Below are 23,402 nucleotides of genomic sequence, written 5' to 3' on the forward strand. Positions count from 1 at the left end.
AAGCCAAGATCACCAAAAAGTAACGATGTTCTGACTTCCGTGGCGTACTTATCCCTGATTCAATTTTAATGGAAATGCTTTTATGCTGCCATCAGGTTAAATAATGTTGTAGGATAATCCTTAGCCCCACTGGACACCAGTGTGCCTTTCAGCTGTAATATCTGCACAGGGGCCAGTGTGTCATTTTGTGGTTAAAATGTATACACACATACACACACTACACACATCTATACACATATGCATGCATGCACACACATGAATACGCAGCACACACATGTGTACACACATGCACAAACACATGCCCTCACACTCACGTGTGCATACGCATGTGTGCCTGGGTTGTCCCATCTGGTACTCACAGCCTTTTAAAACACTGCAAACTCCACATTTTTTTTTTTTTTGAGTTGGAGTCTCACTCTGTCACCCAGACTGGAGTGTAGTGGCCGCTCCCGGCCACCACAGCCTCTACCTGCTGGGCTCCGGCAATCCTTCTGCCTCAGCCTTCCAAGTAGCTGCAATTACAGTCATGTACTACCACACCCGGCTGATTTTTTGATTTATTGTAGAGATGAGGTCTTGCTGCCCAGGCGGGTCTCGAACCTGCGGGCTCAGGCAATCCACTCACCTCAAGGCTCAATCCTCAGCCCAAAGGCGGGGGATTACAGGCTGAGCCACCGAGCCCGGCTTGCAAACTCCACATTTGATGGGAGTATCCAGATCAGAGGGAAGCTACCACTCTCCCTGATGTTCACATGCTAAGGGCATGCCAGGTATGAGCATGGAGGGCTTCTGAATCCACACACCCTGTGCCTGTGTTCTCTGGTGGTTGCCCAGTGGGGCAGCCTTGTCCTGCTGAGGATGTGATTCCTTTAAAACAAGAAATCAAAGATCAAAGACCTACTTCAGATGTTTCGCTCTGGTGAAGTCTTAACTTCCAACAACTGAACTTTGTTCCTGGAGTACCCACATGGCCCTTGCTGTAGACAGCATGTGCCTGTGTCTCCCAGAGAGGCCTCTAAGTGGGGCGATGGTGCGGCATCCATCCTGGGATATGCGTGTGGATGTGAGCCAGCAGGATGACTCTTCCCTGGTCTTCACTCAAAACAGAGTGCTTAGACAGGCCGCCCACACCACAGCCTTACCACACACACACTGGTACAATGTGACCCAACACTGAAAAATCTGAAAAGTTCCTATAGAATTCCAGATCTCTAAGCCCTTATCAAGTCAGTCCCAGCAACAGTGGGTGGCTGGGAAGCAGCCACCTCCTCCCTCTCGACGGGCCGAGACTGCCACACTTAAGAAGGAAGCGACAGGCCATGCACCTACACTTGGCTATACCTCCCATGCCACCACTCAGGCCTCCCACTGGCGTCAGGCGAGGACTACACTTCCTGACATGGTCAGCAGGTCTCGTGGGTCCCAAAGACAGTGGAATTTGTGAAGAAAGACACAGCACACACGCGTTATGATGCAAACAACACAGCATAGCGTGGAGGTGGCCGAGGCGGACAGGTGATGGTGACCACCTTAAGTGACTGGTTGCTGAGGTGAGAGACAAGGACTGAAGAAATCATGCAGCCAGTCAGAGGCCTGAAAGGTGATCACCTAATACACCCAAGAAGAGAAAGGGGACTACAGACATAAAAGCATAAAATAATGTAACAGAGGTTAGAAAAGCTGAAAGAAGTCCTACCGAAATACACTCTTCTAAGACGCTTCGTGAAAAAGAACAGGAGTAAAAACACTAGGAACACAGGGAGCCAGAAGTGAGTGCACTGCATGTGTGGTGGGGCTCCTTTCACAGTAGAACACAGTGACAGCAGGGGCACGCAGGCCACAAGGCTGGCAGAGGTCAGGAAAACACACATGGAAACACAGGGCTGGGATGCCAGAGGCTAGCCCTGGAGATAAGCCCTTCACTGGAGCTGGACTCAGGGGCTGCATTATGAGTGGGATGCAGACGAGATGCCAGGCAAGGTGGGGCACCCTGGAGGAGACCAGAGGGGAAAGGGAGGGCAGGGCCCTGAGCCAGGAAAGTCGGTCCACAGGGTTCCCCAAGCACCCAGATGGCTCTGGAGTGAGACAGGGAAGCCTTGTGCATTTATTCCACTACCAATTGCTGGGATGTGAGAAACATGTCCATGCCCCTTGCGGCAAGGTGCACACACAGCAAAGCTGAAGATGACCTGGAAGAGGAGAGGCAGATAGAGAACATCTCTCCAAGGCTGGAGATCAAGGGCAAATGGCCACTCCAGGTGGAGGGAGGCACTAGCACAGAGGCCTAAGCAGGACTGGGCTCCACGGTAGGCCTGCCTGGAGTGGGGGCGGAGGGGGTGGCTCAGAGCACAGAACGAGGACTAGGACTTTATTCTAAGTACACGTGTACCCCTGCACATCGCTAGGTGGGGAGGACAAAGACTCATTAAGGCTTAAAGAGCTCATGAGGAAATACTTGGGGAATGGGTTGGTAGAGGCCTAGAAGAAGATCTGGAGGCTGCACAGTCATTTAGCCAGGGCGAATGGTGACAGTGGAGGGACGTAAGCGGGGACAGGTATGGGGGACAAGGTGTGCTGGTCTCAGGAGGGAAGTACAGACCAGCAGCTTCCAGTGGAGGATAGCCCTCACCTCCATTATTCAGCTTTGAGACTGGGGTCATTGAGGCTGGCCAGGATTCAGGCTCAAATTTGGGGATCCATGCTCAGCTGGGAGGGTGGCCCGGGCTGGGGGAGGGGAGGCAGGAGGGAAAGACCTGGAAAGCAGCTTCCTCAGAGAGGATGGTTGAAGGGCTCCTAGTACAAGTGCCCCAGAAGCCTTGGGGACCGCTCCACTGCCACGAGGATCAGACGATGGACCAGGGTACCCAGGCTGGTGCATGAGGTCCTAAGAGCAGTCAGGTGGCCTCGTCCACAGCCCGGCAGACTGCCGGGAGACGAAGCTCTGCTCCTCTCTGTACAGCTGAAACCCCACAGAGCTGTTACACATGCACTAAGAGGACTGCAGAGACTGAGGGAGCGGCCAGGGGATAGGGGGATGGCTGGGGCAGAAGGCCCAGGGTCCGGTGTACAGGCCCTCACCGGCCATGCAGGCCAGCTGGCCAGCTCAGGACACATGGGTGGGAAGGCACTAGAAGGCCCAGCGCCCATCAGGGAGAAGAAGCGCGCCTGAGAGAGGTGTGAGGCGGGAGGCAGGAGGCAGGAGGCAGGAGGTGGGAGAGAAGCTGAGGAGGTTGACCTCTGAGACGCCATCCATGTGTTCAACAAACTCCCTTTGGGGAAGAAGAAGTGGCACAGCCTTGGACAAGCAGGATGAGTGTGGAGCGAATGTGAAACAGAAACAAGAAGCATAGCTAGGAAGCTTGCGGGAGCACCTCACCTGGGGCCCTGGTATAGCTGGCAACTGTCCCGTTAACCAGACCGGCGTACAGGCTCCGCACTGTGCAAGCCAGGCTCATGACTGTGGACCTCTCAGGGGTAAAGAAGTGCTGAAGCCTCACCTTCTTGGAGCCTTGACTGCTTTTATAAATGGAAATGCTTGAAAAGAAAAACATGAGTGAATAAAGACATGTGCTCACTGTGAGAAGAGCGAGTATAACTCATTCCAGCTCCTCCCCGCCCTGCCCTTCTCTACTCCAAGACACACTTGGCTGCATTTTAAAATATCTGCACCCACTGTGATTTCTTTCCTTTATTTTAAACAGGAATTTCTGGCATATAAGAAAAATTAGGGTCAGGAGCGGTGGCTCACGCCTGTAAATCCCAGCACTTTGGGAGGCTGAGGTGGGAGGATTGCCTGAGCCCAGGAGTTCAAGACCAGCCTGGGTAACATGGTGAGACCTCGTCTCTACAATAAATAAATTGAGAGAAAAAAATTAGTTGGGTGTGGTGGCACATGCCTCTAGTCCTAGCTACTTGGAAGGCTGAGGCAGAAGGATTGCCTGGGCCCAGGAGGTTGTGGCTGTGGGGGCCATGGGCGTGCCCCTGCACTCCAGCCTGGGGAGAGGGTGAGACTCCAACTAAAAAGAAAAAGAAGAAGAAGAAAGAAAATAAAAGAAAAACTAGCTCTTCCCATATGTCTTGGAACGTCACATCAGAAAAACCACTTTAACTCTCCATCAAATGGAGTCAACAGGCAGTATGATTAGAATATAGAATACTGCTGTTTTATTCCAAATGTGGAGGGCGTACTCTTTGAAAGCATGAAAGAAAACAAAACATTTTCAGTGGCAAACATCATAGTAGGACCAAAACTTTTCCCCTTTAAAGATATACCACTTCTGCTTCTCTGTTATATTGTTTGTTGTTTCCTTAAACTATCTGTGGTGAAAGACAAAAAAATAAATAAATGAAGATACACCGCTTCTGTTTGGGAGTCTCCTAGAATAATAATGTCCATGGGACCAATTCTCTGCCATCTCAAAGTGCAGCGGCCCCATATATTCCTGTGTCCCGTCATTCCTACACACGCTGCTAGTGATGCGGAAGTCAACGACTCCCCCCAAGACAGCCTCCCCACACTGTGCGTCTGTGGGTTGGGCTGGGATAGGTTTTCTGTAACAGGGAACACACCCCACCTTCCCTCCTCCGTCCCTAAACAGATGGTGGGGACATCGGAAGCTCTGGCGGCTGAGGTGTCGGGGTCCGGGGCTGCTTGGGGCTCTCGGCACCTGTCCTCCACGGGCACGTACACCATGCACAGGATGCGAGACTCCACATTGAAGCACTCGATGACTTTGGGGTTGGAATTTTGAAAGGAGACGATGGCGATCTGACCCATCTGATTGGTACAACTTCCGATCTGCTCAGGGAGTCGAGGGAAAAAAGAAACTGAAGCCCGGGGCTTCCACAGCACGTGGGAGCCTGCTACAGGATGGCCACAGCCAGCACTGACTTGCACACCAGGGAAACACACTTAGGAAAATCAAACAACGTTCCCACAGTGTTTAGGAGCACCCTTTTCTTTGCAACTTATTTAATTAGGTTTTTGAAAAATTTAACAACAAGAGAAATCACATCCCCCACCGCTTTACAAGGGTGGAGGCCTATTCACACACAATGTAAAGTCCTAAAAAGCACATTCTTCCATTTCAAGTAACTTAACACTAATGCTTAACAACAGAACTTAGCTAAGAAAACAAGTCTTTTCAAATGGGGAAAAATAAAAAGAAAGCACTCTGAAGTGGTTCACTGGCATTTAAAGCAGCACAATTGCAGCAATGGCTCAGAACTTCCGATGTGTTAGAATCTCTGCAATGAGAACATGCAGCATTGCTAGTAACCCGCCGCAGACTTAAACTTAGCTGTTGTTCAAGGAGAGTCTGACCCCCTGTCAACTGAGAGCACTGGCTGGTGTTACACTCGCCTTATTCTTCCTGTAATTTTTCCCTGCTACAAATCAACATCTAATTCTCACCCTTTTGAGAGAAGGATGCCAAACAGGAAGTCCCTGCACAGTCTACAGGGAATGCGGAGGGTGTGCCCAGGAGGGGCTGAAGCACCAGCAGTCACTGGTCCACCGCCTGCATGGCAGCAGTTCTCCTTTAAAATGAGAAGCCCCATGGGAATCAAGCCCGTCCCTCCACTCACAGGTTGGTTAGACATGAAATAGCAGCTAATCGGCCTGTTCCATTTCTACCACTCAACTGGGAACACCAACCAGGCAGAAGCTTTGGCTTCAAGGAGGCGACAGATGTGAAGTTGTAGCACAGACACCTGGGAAGTCTGGAAAACAGCCAGGGTGGGTCTGAGGGTCTGAGGGACTGTGGGAAGGGGAGGCTCAGACCACACAGCGTGAGGGATGTCCTCTGGGTTGCAGGAACTAGAGCAGTCTACCACAATTGTAGCATAATTTCAGATGCAATATTTCATTTGGAGCAAATTAATTTTAACTGCTAAGTTTCCAATGTAAAAAGCCAGTCTTGGGAGAAGAAAAAATTCATGCAATTTAACCACCAAAACTGAAGAAAATTATTCTCATATTACTTGTCTTTGGACTGAATTTAGTCTGGTAAAAGTTTTAGATGAAAAAGAAAATAAACATTCTCATTCCTAAGTATTCCACAAGTAATCAGCTCCTTTCAGAGACGTTTTCATATTTGTAAACACACTCCGGGATATGCTAGCAACTAACAACTACATTCTGCTGAGCAATTCAGATCTCCTTCCCACCACATAAACTACAGATGTAGATTACTTGTGAACCTGCACTAAAAACAGACAGAGACATCTTACCCACAGGAAACCATGTGCCGTAGAGAATGAGTCTGGGTGATTTTCACTGTTCACATAAGGTTCAGGATTATATGCAGCACATTCAATCTACAATGGAAGGAAATCAAATGCTCACATACAGAATGGGACTGTGACATGACGTCTCACCTGGATGACACACTCCTAACATTATACCCAAGGGCAAACGCTTACAGGGGACGCCTCAGAAGTGAGCTTTGTAACACCTATGGAGACTCAGCCCCTATCAGCCGCGCTGAAACCCAGATAGGAGAGCTGGCCCCCGATGGAAGCAGTGCAGTCTCCAGATGGGATGTTCCTCCCTCCCCCTTCGCTGACTCACCCCACCTTTCCTGGGCGTGCTGTGGGCCACAGGCCCTGAGACTTCCAAAGCAGGAGTGGTGGGACCTGCTGGGAGACCCAGGCTCCAAGTGCAAGCACTGGCCCAAGACCAGGAATGTGAAATTAAAATGTGTGTACTTATCTCTTACAAAAAGACACATCAGCAAATCACAGATGTCACCAAAGCACCAGCCTGCTGTGCCTGGGCCAACACTAGCATCAACATTCACAAGACCCATCCTGGAGGTGGAGTCCGCCTTACAGAAGTGAGCGCAGACAGTACTTCAAGCAGAGACCTGCAGTCATGACGCCCTGTGGAAGTTGACTGACTGCCAGGCAAAGACCGACACATGTGAGCCATGTGTCCCTGTTTAACTAGCAAGGCTGTAGAAGCAGCCATGATATTTGGATACTCCAGGGCTGGCCCTGAGAATGGGTTTCGGAGACATTGGCTGAGCATGGTTTTCAGGTTTCAAACCAGAGCAATCTTTATTCACATATAAATAAATTGCCTTCAGAGAAGCAGTTAGTATGGTCACCTGAGAAAAACAGCGTTCTGACAGTACCCCTTGGCAGCCATCTCCCAGGGAGCCAAGCCAGAGTAGAAAGGCCACCCGCTGCCTGGCAGGTGCTCCGGCCCACCGCCCCTTTCACCTTGAATTCTTGCTGCTTGGCCACCATCACGGGCATGTGTCCAACAAGGAGGGGGTGCCTCTCCTTCTTCATCTGATTCCCATCATCTTCCACACAGAACCAGCCCATGTGGTTCTCCTCTTCTGTGATCACATTCAAAGAGAAAATGAGCAAGGGTGCAATTAACTCCCCCTCAACAGAGACCTGCAACTTCAACGGAGTCATGTCAGAAGTTTCCAGCATGCCTTACTTGGGAGAACTCAATATCTTACTGCTGGTAAACAGTAAAATATTTCTTACAGCATACACTATAAATTTGTCACATTTTTTTAAAAATGCATTTTATTTATTTGTGTGTTTGTTTATTTGAGACGGGGTCTCATTCTGTTTGCCAGGCAGGAGTGCAGTGGCACAATCAGGCTCACTTCGATCTCATACTACTGGACCTGAGCGATCCTCCTGCCTCTGCCTCCCGATAGCTAAGACTACAGGCACATGCCACCACACCTGGCCAATTATTCTTTGTAGAGATGAGGTCTTACTATGTTGTCCAGGCTGGTCTTCAATTTCCTGGCTTCAAGTGATCCTCCCGTTTCAGTCTCCCAAAGCTCTGGGATTACAGGCATGAGCGACTGTGCCCAGCTGGTTGCATTATGTTAGAAGGTAGCACAACCCACATCTACATGACAGGGATAGCTTCCTATTTGCACCTCTTGAATGCACCCAACTTTGTGAAGGGCTGCAAAACTTTGCTAAATAAACCACATAGGTCAGTTTTCCTTTCTCTTCCTCCATTTTTTTTTCAAAGCAACTGAGATGTTTAGATTCAAACACCAGAGATGGAATGAGGAATTTTAAACATGGTATAATACTATGGAATAAAAGAGTACAATGAAATGGATGAATATTTTACTACCAAAGCAACCTTTCCACCTCAGCTTTGAAGAGCATGTAATTGATCTAAAGATAAATGGGAGCTTGCTTTCACATGTAGCTTATTTTCTACAGAGAGTGACCATTCCTTGTTTGCTGAGTCACTCTGAACCTAACTCTACACACCACTAAATTATTCAGGAAGACAGAAAAGAGCACCAGTTCAGGAAGGTTTTCCTCTCCCGGATAACAGGCCTTTTCCTTTCAGTAATCGGCACTCCCCACGTGATGAGCATGATCCAAGCTGCCCATGTCTTTTCTCTACATTATAGTCAGTTAACGTCTCAGATTATCTGCACTGAAAAGATAATTTTACCCACACACGATATTACAGTGTGTTCTGAGTAACTGATGTATATATGTAAATAAATTGTATATATGTGTAGACACACACACACACAGAGCAAAAAAAGCAGGGTTAGAGGGAGAAAGGAGAAAGTCATCCTGAAGATAAACCCACCCAAAGCAGCACTGCTGGACATGTTTTGGGGGCTGGGGGTCTTTAGTGGCCACTCAGCCCATCCCTGTGTTCTGTTCTCTGTGTTCTGAGCAGACAGTCCCAGATGAACAGACCCAGGTGAACAGTGATCTTCCTGACACTTGGAGACAGACCTAGGCCTGACTCGTGCCCCTGCCTCCCAGCCAGACCCAATGGGCTTACATGGTGTTTGCCAGTCTCAACCATGGCTTTGTTCCTGCAGCCTCTAAATTATAACATGAACATCTTAAAAATCACTTGCACTGGGGTTAGTTTTTCCGACTTAAAAACATTCTTTCAGGTTGACAGATCTGTCACCAAATTTACTCCTCAACCCTGATTTCATCCTCAGAGACAGGCAGGCACTCCTCATAACGTAGAGGCCTCTCCGGAAGACTCTGAAGAGTACCTTGTCTCTTATTTGAGCATGCCTCATTTAGCCTAAGCTAAGCTCTTACCCAGGGCAAGTTTGGCCATCTGCAAGTTGTTGATCCAAGACTCTTTGATGGCAGGGGTAAACGTATTGAACACAGCTGTAAAGAAAGTCGGTCTCCCAGACCTGCCGGAAATAATAGACAAGCGTTCATTCTATAAAACGTACTCCATCATATGAAATTAAATTACATGTTTTGCCTGTCCAACAGAATCAACAAACCAAAAAAAAAAAAAAATACATATAATGACAAAGAACCTTTTTTTCTGGCATTGGCTAAGAAGGTTTCATTTTAAAGTAACTACTAACTTGTCCTGCTTCCCTGGGAGCTGTAGCTGAATTCTGCAGCAGTCAGCAGCTCTGATTTCATCTTCTTTCTTCAAAATAAGCCTTTGTAAGCCAGATGTCCAATCATGGGCTACTGATTGGTTTAAGTTCTACAAAGGAAATACACATGCACATTTTAAACATGTTAAAAAATATACAAGACCATCCTAAGGGGGTGAAAACAGCAGAGTGACAACATGAAAAGTTCAGGGAGACCAAATGAAACTCATCTCTGATTATGGAAAAGAAGCCGTTGGGAGCCAGAGCACAATGTGGCACGGCTGAGACATTTCTAAGACAGAAAGGATATGCAAGTCAACTTGTAGAATGAAGAAAAGTTTAATTAAGTAGCTTCATTTTTTCCAAAGTAAGAGGCAATGCAGTCAGATCAATTCTTAAAGTCAAAATGAATTCTCACTTCAGGTAGAACTTGGAGACATAATCACATACTTATAAGGATTTAGAAGTAAAAATTGAATCTTAAATCAAATTGCTTTGATTATTACCTGATAGTTTCCTTTAAGGTTTCCTATCAGTTGAGTGATTTGACCAATTACATTTAAGTCATGCAACAAGTTTTGTAAATCTTGATACAGTTGTCCCGGCCCCATGTAAACTTTGTCTACAAAATAAGCAAAAACAAAAACAAAAACAAAAAAGAGTACAAATCTAAAGCCAGGTTTACTCCAGTACTTCAAGGAAGAAAACATGAAAATAAATACTAGTTTGAATTTTTTTTTTTTTTTTTTTTTTTTACGTTTGGGGGATCTGGAACTTTTAAAAAAGTGAATTTTTAAAGCATTTAGTAGTTTTTCCTTTTCTAGCTTTTATTTTGAAATAATTTTAGACTCATTGAAAAGCTACAAAAACAGCACACAGGCTGCCCCCTGACTGCCCTTCTCCCAGCTTCCCTGGACGCCAACATTTTACACAGTTACATTCAACACAGGACTGTCAAAACCAGGAAATGAAACTGAAGCAACATTATTCACTAATCTACAGACCTTACTCAAATTTCACCATGTTCACCATGAATGTCATTTTTCTAGTCCTAGATCCAACCCAGGGTCTCACACTGCATTGAGTTGTCATGGCCCTTAAGTCTCCTCCAATCTGGGGGAGTGCCTCATCTTTGTCTTTCATGACTTTGACATTTTTTAAGGATACTGGTGAGTTACAGAAAGTGTCACAATTTGGGTTTGCCTGACATTTTGTCAATTCTAGTTTTTTTTTCTTTTTCTGAGTCCAAGTCTCACTCTGTCACCCAGACTGAAGTGTAGTGGCACAATCATGCCTCATCACAGCCTCGACCGCCTGGGCTCAGGTGATCCTCCTGTGTCAGCCTCCCACATAGCTGGGATTACAGGCACATGCTACCACACCCAGCTGATTTTCTTTTTTCTTTGTAGAGATGAGTTCTCACTATGTCACCCAGGCTACTTCTAGTATTTTTTAAACATTGTTGATGCAATAGCCATTAATAAGAAGTGCCTAGAATTGACATCTAATATGAAACAAATTTCCAATATTAGGGTCAAATGAGTTCCCCAGTGATCCTTCCTAATTTTTTTTTAAGGGAGTACAAATGGTTTATCTGCAATGACTTGGGTGAATGGAATGACACATGTCCTGGGGTTTAAGTGCCCAAGTGAGAACAGCTCCTACCACGTACTGAAGACTTATCGTGCACTAAGGAGGTGATGTTAAAACATGTTCTCACTGAATCCCACCACAGGATGCAGGCACAGAGGATGGGTCCCCTCTCCCCAACTGGCTGATGAGGAAACTGCCCAAGGTCACACACTCACAGATGGACAGGATTTGAACTCAGATCACATTCAAAGCCAGTCTTCAAAGCAATGTGTAGTAATAGCCTATCTTCTTTTCCAGTTTTCATATAAATAAATTACCTAAGGTCAAACAGCCAGTAGGGGAAGGAGCCAGAATTCAAACCCAGGTAGAAGAGGTTCATTTGAGTTAAACAGAGTAACTTGTGTTTCAACAGACACCTTCCCAGGTGCAGACTTGTACGGTCTCACAGCCCGCGTGGTCTCACAGCCTGCGCAGTCACATGGGCCTGAGCTCACAAGGGCCCAGAATTTGGTCTGAGCCTTAGCTGGTGACATCTTGAAATTCTTGATAATTTTGAACAAGGGATTCCCCTCATTTTTCTTTTGCACTGGGTGTAGCAAATTATGTACCTTGTTCCACACTTTAGTGTATATATTCATATATATATATATGCACACACAAACACACATGCTGAAATGGAAAGATATCTATATATTTCCAATAAAAATATTTTAGATAAATATGTCTGTGAAAATATTCACTGCAAAGCTGAAGAGTAGCATATTCATTTATAATTTCACAAGCACTTTATGTTAAAGACATGATCATGTAGATACTCAGGCTCATGGTAGGGCCTGATCAAAATCACCCATCTAGACAAATTTTATAATTAACTACATCCGAAGTATCATAAAGTTTCACAAAAAGGGGGGCAAATCTGTAACAGTGTAACCCATCAACTTTATACTTACAGTACACTTATATTTTAAAATACCTAAAAACACACACATTTGCTTTCTTTCATAAACTTGTGATACTTCTGATGATAAACACTGTAACCACAAATGTGGAATAAAATTATAAGTGCTACATTAACTTTATTCACTGGTTAATATTTATTTTTGGGTTGTTTTTAATAAAATTGGCCCTTTTATATTTGGTGTGCAGCTCTATGAGTTTGAGCACGTGTTGATGCATGCATGTAACCAGCTCCTCAATAAGCCCACAGAAGAGCTCCATCACCCACAAGCAGATGCATCGCCCTACTGAACAGCTCCGTCACCCACAGAAAAGCTCCACAGTCCACAGAAACTCCCTCACTGTCCCTTAGAGCAACACAGCCCCCACACTGCCCTAGAAACCACTCATCTGTGCTCCAATCCTTCCATTTTGTCTTACAGTGTTCCAGAAGTATTTTTAATTCATACGTATTATTCTTATACTTGCATGGTACTCAGTCAATGTGCCCCTTGGCAGAAGCAGCTCCATGGCTTTGGAGAACAAGTGGCTACCTTGGATCACAGCAACTTTGTGCCTTCAGTCACCGGTGCCATAAGCAAACATGACCTGAGTGTACACCTGCACAAGGGACACAGGACTGCATCACTGACTGCTGAGAGACTCTGTTCTTAGTCTCTCACGCTCCATCTTTGAAGAACGCGTGAACAAGGTAGAAAGAATGCCAACATCTTGACTACTGTTTCTAAATTGGGTATGCCAAGAATCTGACATCTGTGCCTGAATTTGGAAAGCAAGTATTTCTTCCTCCTTCTAAATGTCTCTGTGAGTAAGCCACATGTTAAAATAGAAAACACATTTATATTTACACAAGTGTCAAGAGATATAAGTTTTATGTTGGAAAGTTAAAGGCAGCAAATTACTCAGTGGCAATGCTGTATTTTGCCAACCTGACCTCTTTATGAGACTCGGAAATCCATGAGAGCTTCTCTCTGTTTCCTAACCTGGCAAGCAGGGACAGGAATGTCCCTCCTGTCCTCATAGAACTGATTTGGAGATCAAGCGTTTTAGAAACATGCAAGCTCTGTGCATTCTAGAAGTGTGTGCAGTGGTGCATAACACTTAGGAACCCATGCAAGTTAAGCAGCGGCTTCTGAGTCCAGTATGCCCTCAGGCTCCTTCCTCTGCTTGGACCACCGAGGCGGGATTTCACAGCTTGATCTCCTTTCGTCCATCAAAACACACCCTGCCATGTTCCATTCCTCCCAAGAGAAAAACTTTCTTTTCCATTGCCATAGAAGAAACAAAGTTTCCCACATGCCTAGCAGAAATGGTAATAGTTTAAATCAGAGAAACTTCTACGTTTACTAAATCTTTTGATTGCCATAGAAGAAATAAAGTTTCCCACTGCCTAGCAGAAATGGTAATAGTTTAAATCAGAGAAACTTCTACGTTTACTAAATTTTCTGATACACATAATGCCAAAACTCCCTGAGGAAGCCCACAGAGGTAGCAGGGCTACAGCTAGCTAGCTTTCCCTTGGGAAAACTCCCAGTTAGTGGATGCAAACTGTTTCATTCTCATGCAGATGACCCAAGTTCTAAGGGAAATTAAGCAAATGGTTAACAAATTAAACCCTGTAAATCTACTGGCTCCTTTCCAGAAGCTAATTGAATAATGGTGACTCCACAGTGAGGGGCAATGTTGGCACTGACCAGTGGAACAACACAGAAGCCCTGCATGGCCCCCAGAGAAGAAGAAGGTAAAGTCGCAGAACTGCTCTAAACTCTGCCTTTCTCCCCTTTAAGAAAGAGACTCAGATGGACTGCACGGGTAGTCTCCCATGGCAGGCACTGTGCTCTATCTGGCAGGAAGTAGAGTGGAAAGTTCAGACAGAGGGAGTGGAGTTACCGCCATATCCCGTACAAGCCAACAGCAAATGCAGAAAGAAAGGAAAAAAGACTGATCCCCTTTCTACTGGCAAGGGCTGGGCTGGGGGCCCCAGGGCGTGAAAATGGGCAGGGCTCAGGCAGTTAAAGACTGCTGGCACTTGGAGATCCTCAGTCATCTGGAACCTCTGGCTAAAGTTGCCCTACCCAAGGCCGGAGCCACTCCAGTACCTTCCGCAGCCAGAATCATAGGGCCCTGCGACTGTTGCAGACACCAGCCAAGTCCTCTTTGTCCACCCGGAGGGAGGGAGAGAGAGGTGGGAACAAGGAATCAGTGAGGTACCTGGCCACCTGAGGTTGAGGTGGAAAGAACTGCAGGGGCTGCACAGGTTTCTTGCAGAGAAACTCCAGCAGATAAAGTGGGAACGTGGCAAGCCGGAGGGGTCTGACTCCAGCCACTGACAGCCCTCCAGGAGTCAGGAGTACTCCTCCAGGAGGGGATGTGACACCAAGGACAGGCTTCTGGTCCCAGCCCCTTTTACCCCTTCTGATCCACCAGAGAGTTCAGCCTCCTTCTGACCCATCCAAAAGTGCTATCCCCTTCTGTCCTTGCTGCCTTGGAGGGAAGGAGATGGGAATAGGTCAGGGATGTGCCATGGATGTGACAGGATCTGTTCCTATCAGTCCTACTTTGTAGCTCATGGGGACTAACATGTACACAAGGCCAGGTGTGTATGACTCAAAAAATAAATAAATAAACAAAATCCCAGCCTTTGGGAGGTCGAGGTGGGAGGATCACGAGAGCCTAGGAGTTCAAGGCAAGACTGGACAACACAGTGAGACCTCCTCTCTACAAAAAAATTAAAAAATGAGCCAGGCATGGTGGCGTGCTTCCATAGTCCCAGCTACTCAGGAGGCTGAGGTGGAAGAATCGCCTGAGCCCAGGGGTTGAGGCTGCAGTGAGCCATGATCACACCATGGCTCTCCAGTCTCGGCAACAGAGTGAGACCCTGACTCCAAAAAAACCCTAAAAACCTACAAAAAAAAACCTACACAGATTTCAGTTAACAGGAGGAATAGGTTCAAGAGGTCTAATACACAACACGGCAACTACAGTGAGTAACAGGGTATGGTACACTTGAAAATTTCCAAGATTAAATTTTAAGGTTCTCACCATAAAAACAATTGATTACATATGTGAGCTAATACATATGTTAATTATTTAGTTATTCTACAATGTGTTCATAGTTCAAAATATCATATTGTACACGATATAACATGTGAACAAAATTGCATTAAATCGTCAGTTATACATATGTGTATATGTATTGTATGTGTATATATATATGTGTGTGTGTATATGTGTATATGTGTATATGTGTATATGTGTATATATATATACACACACACACATACACATACATTTAATTGACAAGCACCAATTCTATAAATACATGCTGCCATGGATGTGAACCTATCTGGGAAGGGAGAAGAATACTTTTCCCCAGTGGATTAAGAATCTTCTCTGTGAGACTAAGGGGCACATCCTACCTTCCCTACACCATGGAAACATGCCCAGGTACTCTATTGGTGCTGGAGCATCAGATACAGTCTGTAAGAGGGCAGACAGGTGACACAGACCAGCACGAGGCAGTAGCACATGGCATCCCAGGAAGCAGGGACAGCACACACTACAAATGAGAGCACCTCCATACACATTTCAAAATACAGCGAGAAACAGAACACAGAGCAGCGTTTTTCAAATATTATTTTCAGTTGCAGAAATAATTGTTTTGCTTTTGTTTTCTAGCCAAAATGTACTGATAAAGAGACGTGCCCATAAGAATTTCCATCGGAGTTGCAGCCGTGTCGCTGCAGTTTCTGGCACTGTGAGTTCTGTGCATGGAGCTCTATGCCGTGGGGCTGCCACAGCGGCTGCATTTCTGCACGAGTCTTTCTCACAACATCCTCTTGTTTCCATGGAAACCTCCACAATCAGTGTAAAAATGCAGTGTTTGTCAGCTGAATGGAACCCTGTCCAGCAAACAAGGAAGGCCTGTGTGGCTGAGCCAACAGCAAGGACCCCAGCAAAAGCCCACAGGGAGTGTGCCTGGGCCCTGGGCCCTCATGAAGTCTTGGGCAAATCCTCTGGTTGTGTGACAAACATCAGAGCCCAGGAGAAAGAGGTTAATTTTTTAAAATTGTATTCTGTATTTTATTTTTTTAACTTTAAAATTTTTATTTTTTTATTTTATCTTATTTTTTTATTTTTTGAGTTGGAGTCTCACTCTGTCGCCCAGACTGGAGTGCAGTGGCTGCTCCCGGCCACCGCAGCCTTGACCTGCTGGGCTCCGGCGATCCTTCCACCTCAGCCTTCCAAGTAGCCGGAATTACATGTATGCGCTACCACGCCCGGTTGATTTTTTGATTTATTGTAGAGATGAGGTCTCGCTGCCCAGGCAAGTCTCGAACCTGAGGACTCAGGCATTCCACTCACCTCAGCCTCCCAAAGGTAAAATTTTTATTTTAAAGATGTGGGGTACAATTCAGGGTTAGGTAGAAAGAGGGAAGTTTTTTTAATGGTGTCATACATAAGCCCCGTTTCTGATAAGAGGCATACACTCAGTTTCTCTACCAGCAAGCTAGACTTGAACACAGAGAATATAGACCAACCTTGGTCATAAGCCAGTGGTGATCCCAGCTGTGTTCAGGCACAGTGACCCCATCTGGGTCTGAGCAGGTTCTGGGGGCTCCTCCCAACACCAGGCCTGGGAGACGCCAAGGTGCAAAGATGAAACCTGGTGTTAAGCTTATGGAGGAACAAGAATCTTCCAGGGAGACAAAAATTCAGTGGCTTTTAGAGTTTTAATAAAAACCAAGCATTTTGCAACGTGAAAATAATACCACCATGAAGATAAATGTCATGTCTCAAATTCAAGAGCATCAATGAAGCAGCAGAACTATCCCTGTAGTTTAATGGGGTTTAAAAACCCAGCATATAATATGAATTTGCTCAACATACAAGTGTCATGTGTATGTGTGTCCTGGGACATGCATGTATATACCCTCAAGACACTACTGAGGCCCTGCAGTCTCCAGCCAGCAGGCCCTGGCTGAGGGAGAGTGGCCCATCAGAGCTCCAGGAGTCCATGTGGCACAGACATGTACCACACAGTGCTCCTCAAGGGTACAGTGCTCCCTGTATGCAGGTGGGTGCTGGGCCTCAGGCATCTGCCATGACGTTCTCTCATGAGCAGAGGTAGGTGGGTAGTGGCACCCACGTTGTCTTCCACATCAAGTAACAGAGTGTCATTTTCGACACTGAATTTTAGAGCAGTCAGGCAAATAGCAGAAAAATCATATGACCATCGATGGAGAACAAGGATTTCTGACTCAGCCTCTTAAGGTACTTGGGATGACACATGAAAGAGATTCAGAAGACAGAGAAGTACGGAGGGCGAATCTGCAGCCATTCCATGAGAACTCTGAGGGAGACGCTAGGGGTGACCCGCTGGGACGAGATTCATGAAGTATCACGGTGCTGTCTGCACAAACAGTGAGGAGTGAGCCCAGACATGAGGAGCAGGGACATGTCATTCGCTGACTGATGTTCCAGATCCAGTGCCACATGGACCAGCTCATGATCCAACCCTAACAAGATACTAACCAGACAACACAGGAGAGTTCAGCAGAAGGCCTTTGCCGGCGCCCAGGGCTAAACCAACACACACAGTGGTCACATGTGTCACCCCTGCAAAGCCTTCGCCAGGCCCAGGGCCAAACAGGCCAAACACACAATGGTCACCTGTGTCATCCCTGCAAAGCCTATGCTGGCGCCCAGGGCTAAACAGCCCAATGCACACAGTGGTCATCTCTGTCATCCCTGTAAAGCTTCACCAGGCCCAGGGCTAAACAGCCCAACACATATTGTGGTCACCTGTGTCATTACTGCAAAGTCTTCACCAGGTCCAGGGCCAAACAGGCCAATATATATGGTGGTCACCTGTGTCACCCCTACAAAATCTATGCTGGTGCTCAGGGCTAAGCAAACCAACACCCACACAGTGGTCATCTGTATCATCCCTATAAAGCCTTTGCCAGGCCCAGGGTCAAACAGCCCAACACACACAGTGGTCATCTGTCACCCCCGTAAAGTCTTCACCAGGTCCAAGGCTAAACAGCCCAACAAACACAGAGGTCACCTGTGTCATCCCTATAAAGCCTACACGGGCACCCAGGGCTAAGCATTCCAACACACATGGTGGTCATCTGTTCAACCCTGTAAAGCCCTTGCTAGGCCCAGGGCCAAACAGGCCAACACACATGGTAGTCACCTACGATCTCCCTGCAAAGACTTCACAGGCACCCAGGGCTAAACAGCTTAATACACATGGTGGTCACCTGTGTCACCCCTGCAGAGCCTTCACCAGGCCCAAGATTAAACAGCCGAATACACACTGTGGTCATCTGTGTCACCCCTACAAAGCCTACACTGGTGCCCAGGGCTACACAGTCCAAGGAACATGGTGGTCATCTGTGTCATTCCTGCAAAACTTTCGCCAGGCCCAGGGCTAAATAGGCCAACACACACGGTGGTCATCTGTGGCATCCCCATAAAGCCTACGCTGGTGCCCAGGGCTAAGCAGGCCAACACACACACAGTGGTCATCTGGGTCACTCCTAATGCAAGACAGCATCACACTACCTGAGATCTGAAAAAGCCCCAGATAATTCAGATGTGAGTTCCATCTTCAAACACACATGGAATTGGCACATTTTAGTTAATCTAGTTTATTTTTATTTTTTAAGTCTAGAGGGCACCTTCAAGACCTTTTACTCCAGGCCACTCCTTTCACAGCTCAGAGCTAAAAATGACCCACACAACTCTCAGGACACACACAGCCAGGAACCCAAGTGAGCACCTCGTCCCGTAGCCCTGCCCGCAGTCTATGTGCTTAGCCCCCCCCCAGGTCAGCATCACCCCAAACCTCAGACACGGGCACCCACAACCTCCTGGCCCCCAGCACACCTGTTTGTCTAACGGGCACATCATTCCACACTTGGAGTTGGTGAACAATACTGCATGTGACTATCATAATAAAAAAGCCCAAAGTTTAAAAAAGCAGTGTGTCCAACAGAGAACTGTCATTTTTCTCTCAGAACCTGCCAGCGGCCTATCCTGTCTCAGGAGGAACGGGCTCCACCAGCTGTACCCCTAAGCCGGCCCTGGCACAGCAAACTGCTCAAAGGCACTCCACTGCCCCAGCTAGTAACTGACACATGTGGCTATCGGTCACCTTTGCAAAACACAGGTGACAAGACTCTGTGTCTCACGAAAGCCCACGTCAACGTTTTAGGCGGAACTGCTCATTTGCAGGGATTCTCATAGCTAATGGCAGAGGCTGTTGTATATCAAGAACAGAATCTGGCACACAATCAGTGGTGCTGATTATTACAAGGGTGAACTGAGGAGTGAAAAACTCATGGGCTTCAGGGTTTGAAACATCTCTGAGCCTCTCTGAGTTCTCTGAATTTCCTTATCTGCAAGAGGGGAACAACTGTGGGGCTGTTGAAAGCTTAACCAGGAACGGCAGCATTATTTTATGCCAAGCATTGTCTTTCTGTTTAATAATCTTGCTGAAGACACCTACTGTTTCCTGCCACAAAATTCACCTTATTTGGAATGCTGCTGTCTATTTGATGAAAGTGCCCACAGCCCATCATGTGGGAACAGCAATTCAATCATTCAATGGGCGGCTGACAGACTCTCTGGAGAGGCAGAATAAATGCTAACCCTTCATGCTCCATTGCAGTGAGGCGAATAAAAGCTGTGACTTTTTTACAAACCAAACGAAGCCTAAACATCTTCTGTTAAAAAGCCTAAAAAGGCTGGGTGGTGGCTCACGCCTATAATCCAAGCACTTTGGGAGGCTGAGATGGGAGAATTGCTTGAGCTCAGAGTTCAAGAGCAGCCTAGGCAAAACAGTGAGACCTCATCTCTACAAAAAAAAAATTTTTTTTTTTAATTAGCCAGGCATGGTGGAGCCTATAGTTCCAGCTACTGGGGAGGCTGAGGTGGAAGGAGCACCTGAGCCCAGAAGGTAGACACTGTGGTGAGCTGTGATCATGCCATTATACTCTAGCCTGGATGACAGGGTGAGACTCTGACTCAAAAAACAAAAAAGCCTAGAGAGCAGAAGATAAACTAGAGGAGATGGAAGGAAAATGAAAAATAGCTGCAGTGCCAGGGGACCAGAGCAGACCAGGGCAGACCTGGACAGAGCAGACCAGGGCAGTGGTTCTCAAAACACTGTCCAGGCCAGGCCAGGAGCACCAACATCACCTGGGAACCTACTCATTAGAAATGCAAATTCCCAGCCAGCCAGTCCCCCTGAACCAGAACATCTTCAGGTGGGGCCCAGCACCTGTTGTCTGATGCCCAGCTCCAGGGCAGTCTGTGAGCCCCTGGCATAGGGGTAGGGGGCGACGGAGGCGGGGAGGTGGTGGAGAGCGCGCCCGGTAGGACTGATTCTTGCCATAAGCAGTTTTGCTAAGCACCTTTAGACAGCTAAATAGCACCAGCATCTGGGTGGGAAGCACTCCTTCCTGGGGAGGGTCTTTCCATTTGGAAAGCTGCGTAAGATAATGGCCAACTAAACCCAGGCACTGGCAAGTCCATGAAGGGTAACCCCAGAGACGGGGAGGTTAGGCACGTTGACCTTCACACCAGAGGCTGGCACCAAGCATCAACCACCCCCTCTGGTTGCTCCTCTTCGTTCTGCAAGGTGGGGACCTTACTAAGGCACCAGGCACCATCTTGTTTTCCTTCTCCAGGCCTAGGCTTGTACTTCTGTGTCTGACTGCACTGTAACTGAAGCCATGAGATCAGGAAGATCACAAGATGAGGAGGGACGAGAGCCCCTCGACCTCTAAAGCAACCCCTCATGTTCTAACATCTTATGGGAGGCGGCATCCACAGGATAGTGAAACAGGAGGGCCCAGGCTCCAGTGTCCCTCACAGAAAGACATCAAGGCCCCGTGGATACCCCAAGCCCGGGGTGAAGCTGAGGTGACCTCCTGGAAAAGTCACAGCGGAAGGGTCAGAGGAGTTGGCCACTCTGCCTGCGTCCCCTCCCTAGGCCCAACAGTGCCACACTAGGAGAGAGTCCCTGGGCCCACAGCTCTCCAATGGGAAAGAGAGCCTGAGAGAGACCTCCCGCTTCCCCTGCATCCTGGGGTGTTTTCCAGGAGCCTACCTCTGCCTCGCCCCACAGGGAACACTGGGGTATCAGTAGGGCTGGACCACCTGGGCTCAGCTGGGAACAAAGGAGGGAGGCTTGGCCCATATCGACCAGCCTATGGATCTTGTTGGTGGCACCATGTCCTTGCTGGGGGTGTCACATCCAATCAGAGAGACTAACCAATAGGTCTGCATATCCACGGAGCCCAGTGGGGGTTCTGTCTGGCTGGGGAGCACAGCAAACGTTCTGCCTAGCATGGGTCACTAGTGGCAGTCCAGATGGCCACAGAGCCTGGGTGGCCCTACCCAGGCAGAGAGCCAAAGAGCACTGCACCTCACACAATGTAAATGCTAGGTGAGTAGCTATTACACTATTCTGTTTTTCATTTGTATTATTTGTTACCATGGTAGTGTTATTTTATTTTTTTTCTGAACACTTTAGATCTTTTGTTGTTTGAATCTTTGGATGCAGAACTCACATATATGAAGGGCTGACTGTATAGCAACTGCAAATTTTTATGCATCCAACATCAGAATACCTAAATATATAATGCAAAAACTAACAGAACTGAAAGGAGAAATAAAAGCAAAGCAGAAATAGCAGGGGACTTTAGTACTCCAATCTCAACAATGGATTGATTGTTCACACAGAAAATCAATAAGGAAGCAATGGACTTAACACTACAGAACAAATGGACCCAACCGACATACACACAACATTCAGAGAACACACATTCTTCAAGTGCACATGGGATGTTCTCCAGGAAAGATCATATGTTAGGCCACAAAACAAATCTTAACAGATTCCAGAAGATCTTCCAACTACAATGGTATAAAACTAGAAATCAATAACAGAGGAAAAAAATTTAATCACAAATATGTTAAATTAAACAACACACTACTCAAAAACAAATGGGTCAAAGAGAAAATCAAAAGGAAAATCTAGAGCCAAGCAAAGATAAAAAGGCAACAAACTAAAACTTATGGGATGCAAAAAATCATTCTCAGAGAGAAGTTTACAACATTCAACAAGATTCAGTATCCTTTCATGATAAAAGCTCTCAATGACTTGGGTACCGACATCCAGATATCAGGCTGTGAGGTACACAGCCCAGGCATCAGATGCAACCAGCTGATAAGCATCACTCACTGCATAAGTGGACGCACACGTGGGTAGACTAACCAATGTCCACCCACTCTCCATCCACTCAAGCCTCACTCCTCCAAAGTCCCACTGTAAAGACATCTTCTCTGAGAAGATTACCTCCTTCTGATCTATCCAAGTATTCTGCCCTCGTTTCTACTATGAAAAGTGTCACAGCGTGTCTTTGTGTGTCCATCAGTCTGTCTCCTTCTGCCTGAGAGTCATTTGGGGATTACAGGACACAGTGCTTGGTTCAGAACAGGCCCTTAATGAATATGTAAGTGGGAAGACACAGTTTAATTAAAAACTTAATGCCGAATGATGACTGCATTTTTCTTTTCATTCACTCAACAAATATTTATCAAGCACCTACTGCATGGTAGGCTATAAAGTTGGAAGAGAAGTCGTTAAGATTGGCATAATTAACAGAAGAATTAATTCACAAATTAACTAATTTCAGATTAAGCCCCTCACACATTCATTAAGTCACCAGCATCTTCATTTCTTAAAAGAAAGGCATTATAATAACAGATCACAGTGAAAGGCATGGTATTCCACTACCAATGCCTGTAATTGATAAAGATCAGACATGTTACACCGAGGAATGGGTTCAACCTGGAAAACCTCTGTCAAGGATGGAACAAGCTGATTCCTTGAATTCTCTGCCGAAGACAGAGTACAAAAAACTAACCCATGAAAAACTGCTTTCACTAAGGTTGTATCGATGCTCTTCCATAGAAAATGACAAAATAAAATCAATGACAAGTCTGCAAAACACAGTCGTATAGGTTTTCAAGCATTTTCCAAAAGTCCCCTGAACTTAGGATGTGACAAAAAGTTCTCCTTGAATTCAGAATGAAGAAAAAGATTTAGTCTCCAATGCGACACATTCCTTTTTAACAGACAACGAAGACTAGTCCGTATCAATGGGTCTCCTTTTGCCATAACTGATGGAAAGCTCATAGTCATGTCCAGATCTCAAATGCAGTAATAAACTTTCCTAGGCTCTTCTCCCAGATAGCATTTTAAAAACTGGCTGAATATCTTGCTTTATGTTTTTTCATATTCAGATTCTAATCTTAATTCTAAATTCACTTAGTATCAATCACAAATAAAGTGACAAATGTAATGTTGCATGTAATACATGGTTATTTACTCTGTGTCAAAATCATCTTTAGCTATTTAAACACAATAAAGCAATCTTAATTACAAATACATTTTAAGAT

The 23,402-nt window shown here is 46.4% G+C and overlaps 1 protein-coding gene across 3 annotated transcripts in view; it reads right to left on the reverse strand.

Annotated features, from left to right (window-relative positions):
• ARHGEF10 (Rho guanine nucleotide exchange factor 10) overlaps positions 1–23,402 on the reverse strand; it is a 101,756-nt gene that overhangs the window by 27,381 nt on the left and 50,973 nt on the right. For all 3 annotated transcript variants that reach the window (XM_021709529.1, XM_008052002.1, XM_021709528.1), the window contains 7 exons: positions 9,881–9,996; positions 9,357–9,484; positions 9,073–9,173; positions 7,225–7,346; positions 6,232–6,318; positions 4,575–4,798; positions 3,377–3,534 (listed from right to left, as the gene is read on the reverse strand). In XM_021709529.1, the coding sequence (XP_021565204.1) occupies positions 3,377–3,534; positions 4,575–4,798; positions 6,232–6,318; positions 7,225–7,346; positions 9,073–9,173; positions 9,357–9,484; positions 9,881–9,996 (936 nt within the window). The remainder of the gene's footprint in view (positions 1–3,376; positions 3,535–4,574; positions 4,799–6,231; positions 6,319–7,224; positions 7,347–9,072; positions 9,174–9,356; positions 9,485–9,880; positions 9,997–23,402) is intronic.

Source organism: Carlito syrichta, unplaced genomic scaffold, assembly GCF_000164805.1.
Source record: "Carlito syrichta isolate Samal-C Ts95f unplaced genomic scaffold, Tarsius_syrichta-2.0.1 Scaffold251683, whole genome shotgun sequence".
Classification (NCBI taxonomy): domain Eukaryota; kingdom Metazoa; phylum Chordata; class Mammalia; order Primates; family Tarsiidae; genus Carlito; species Carlito syrichta.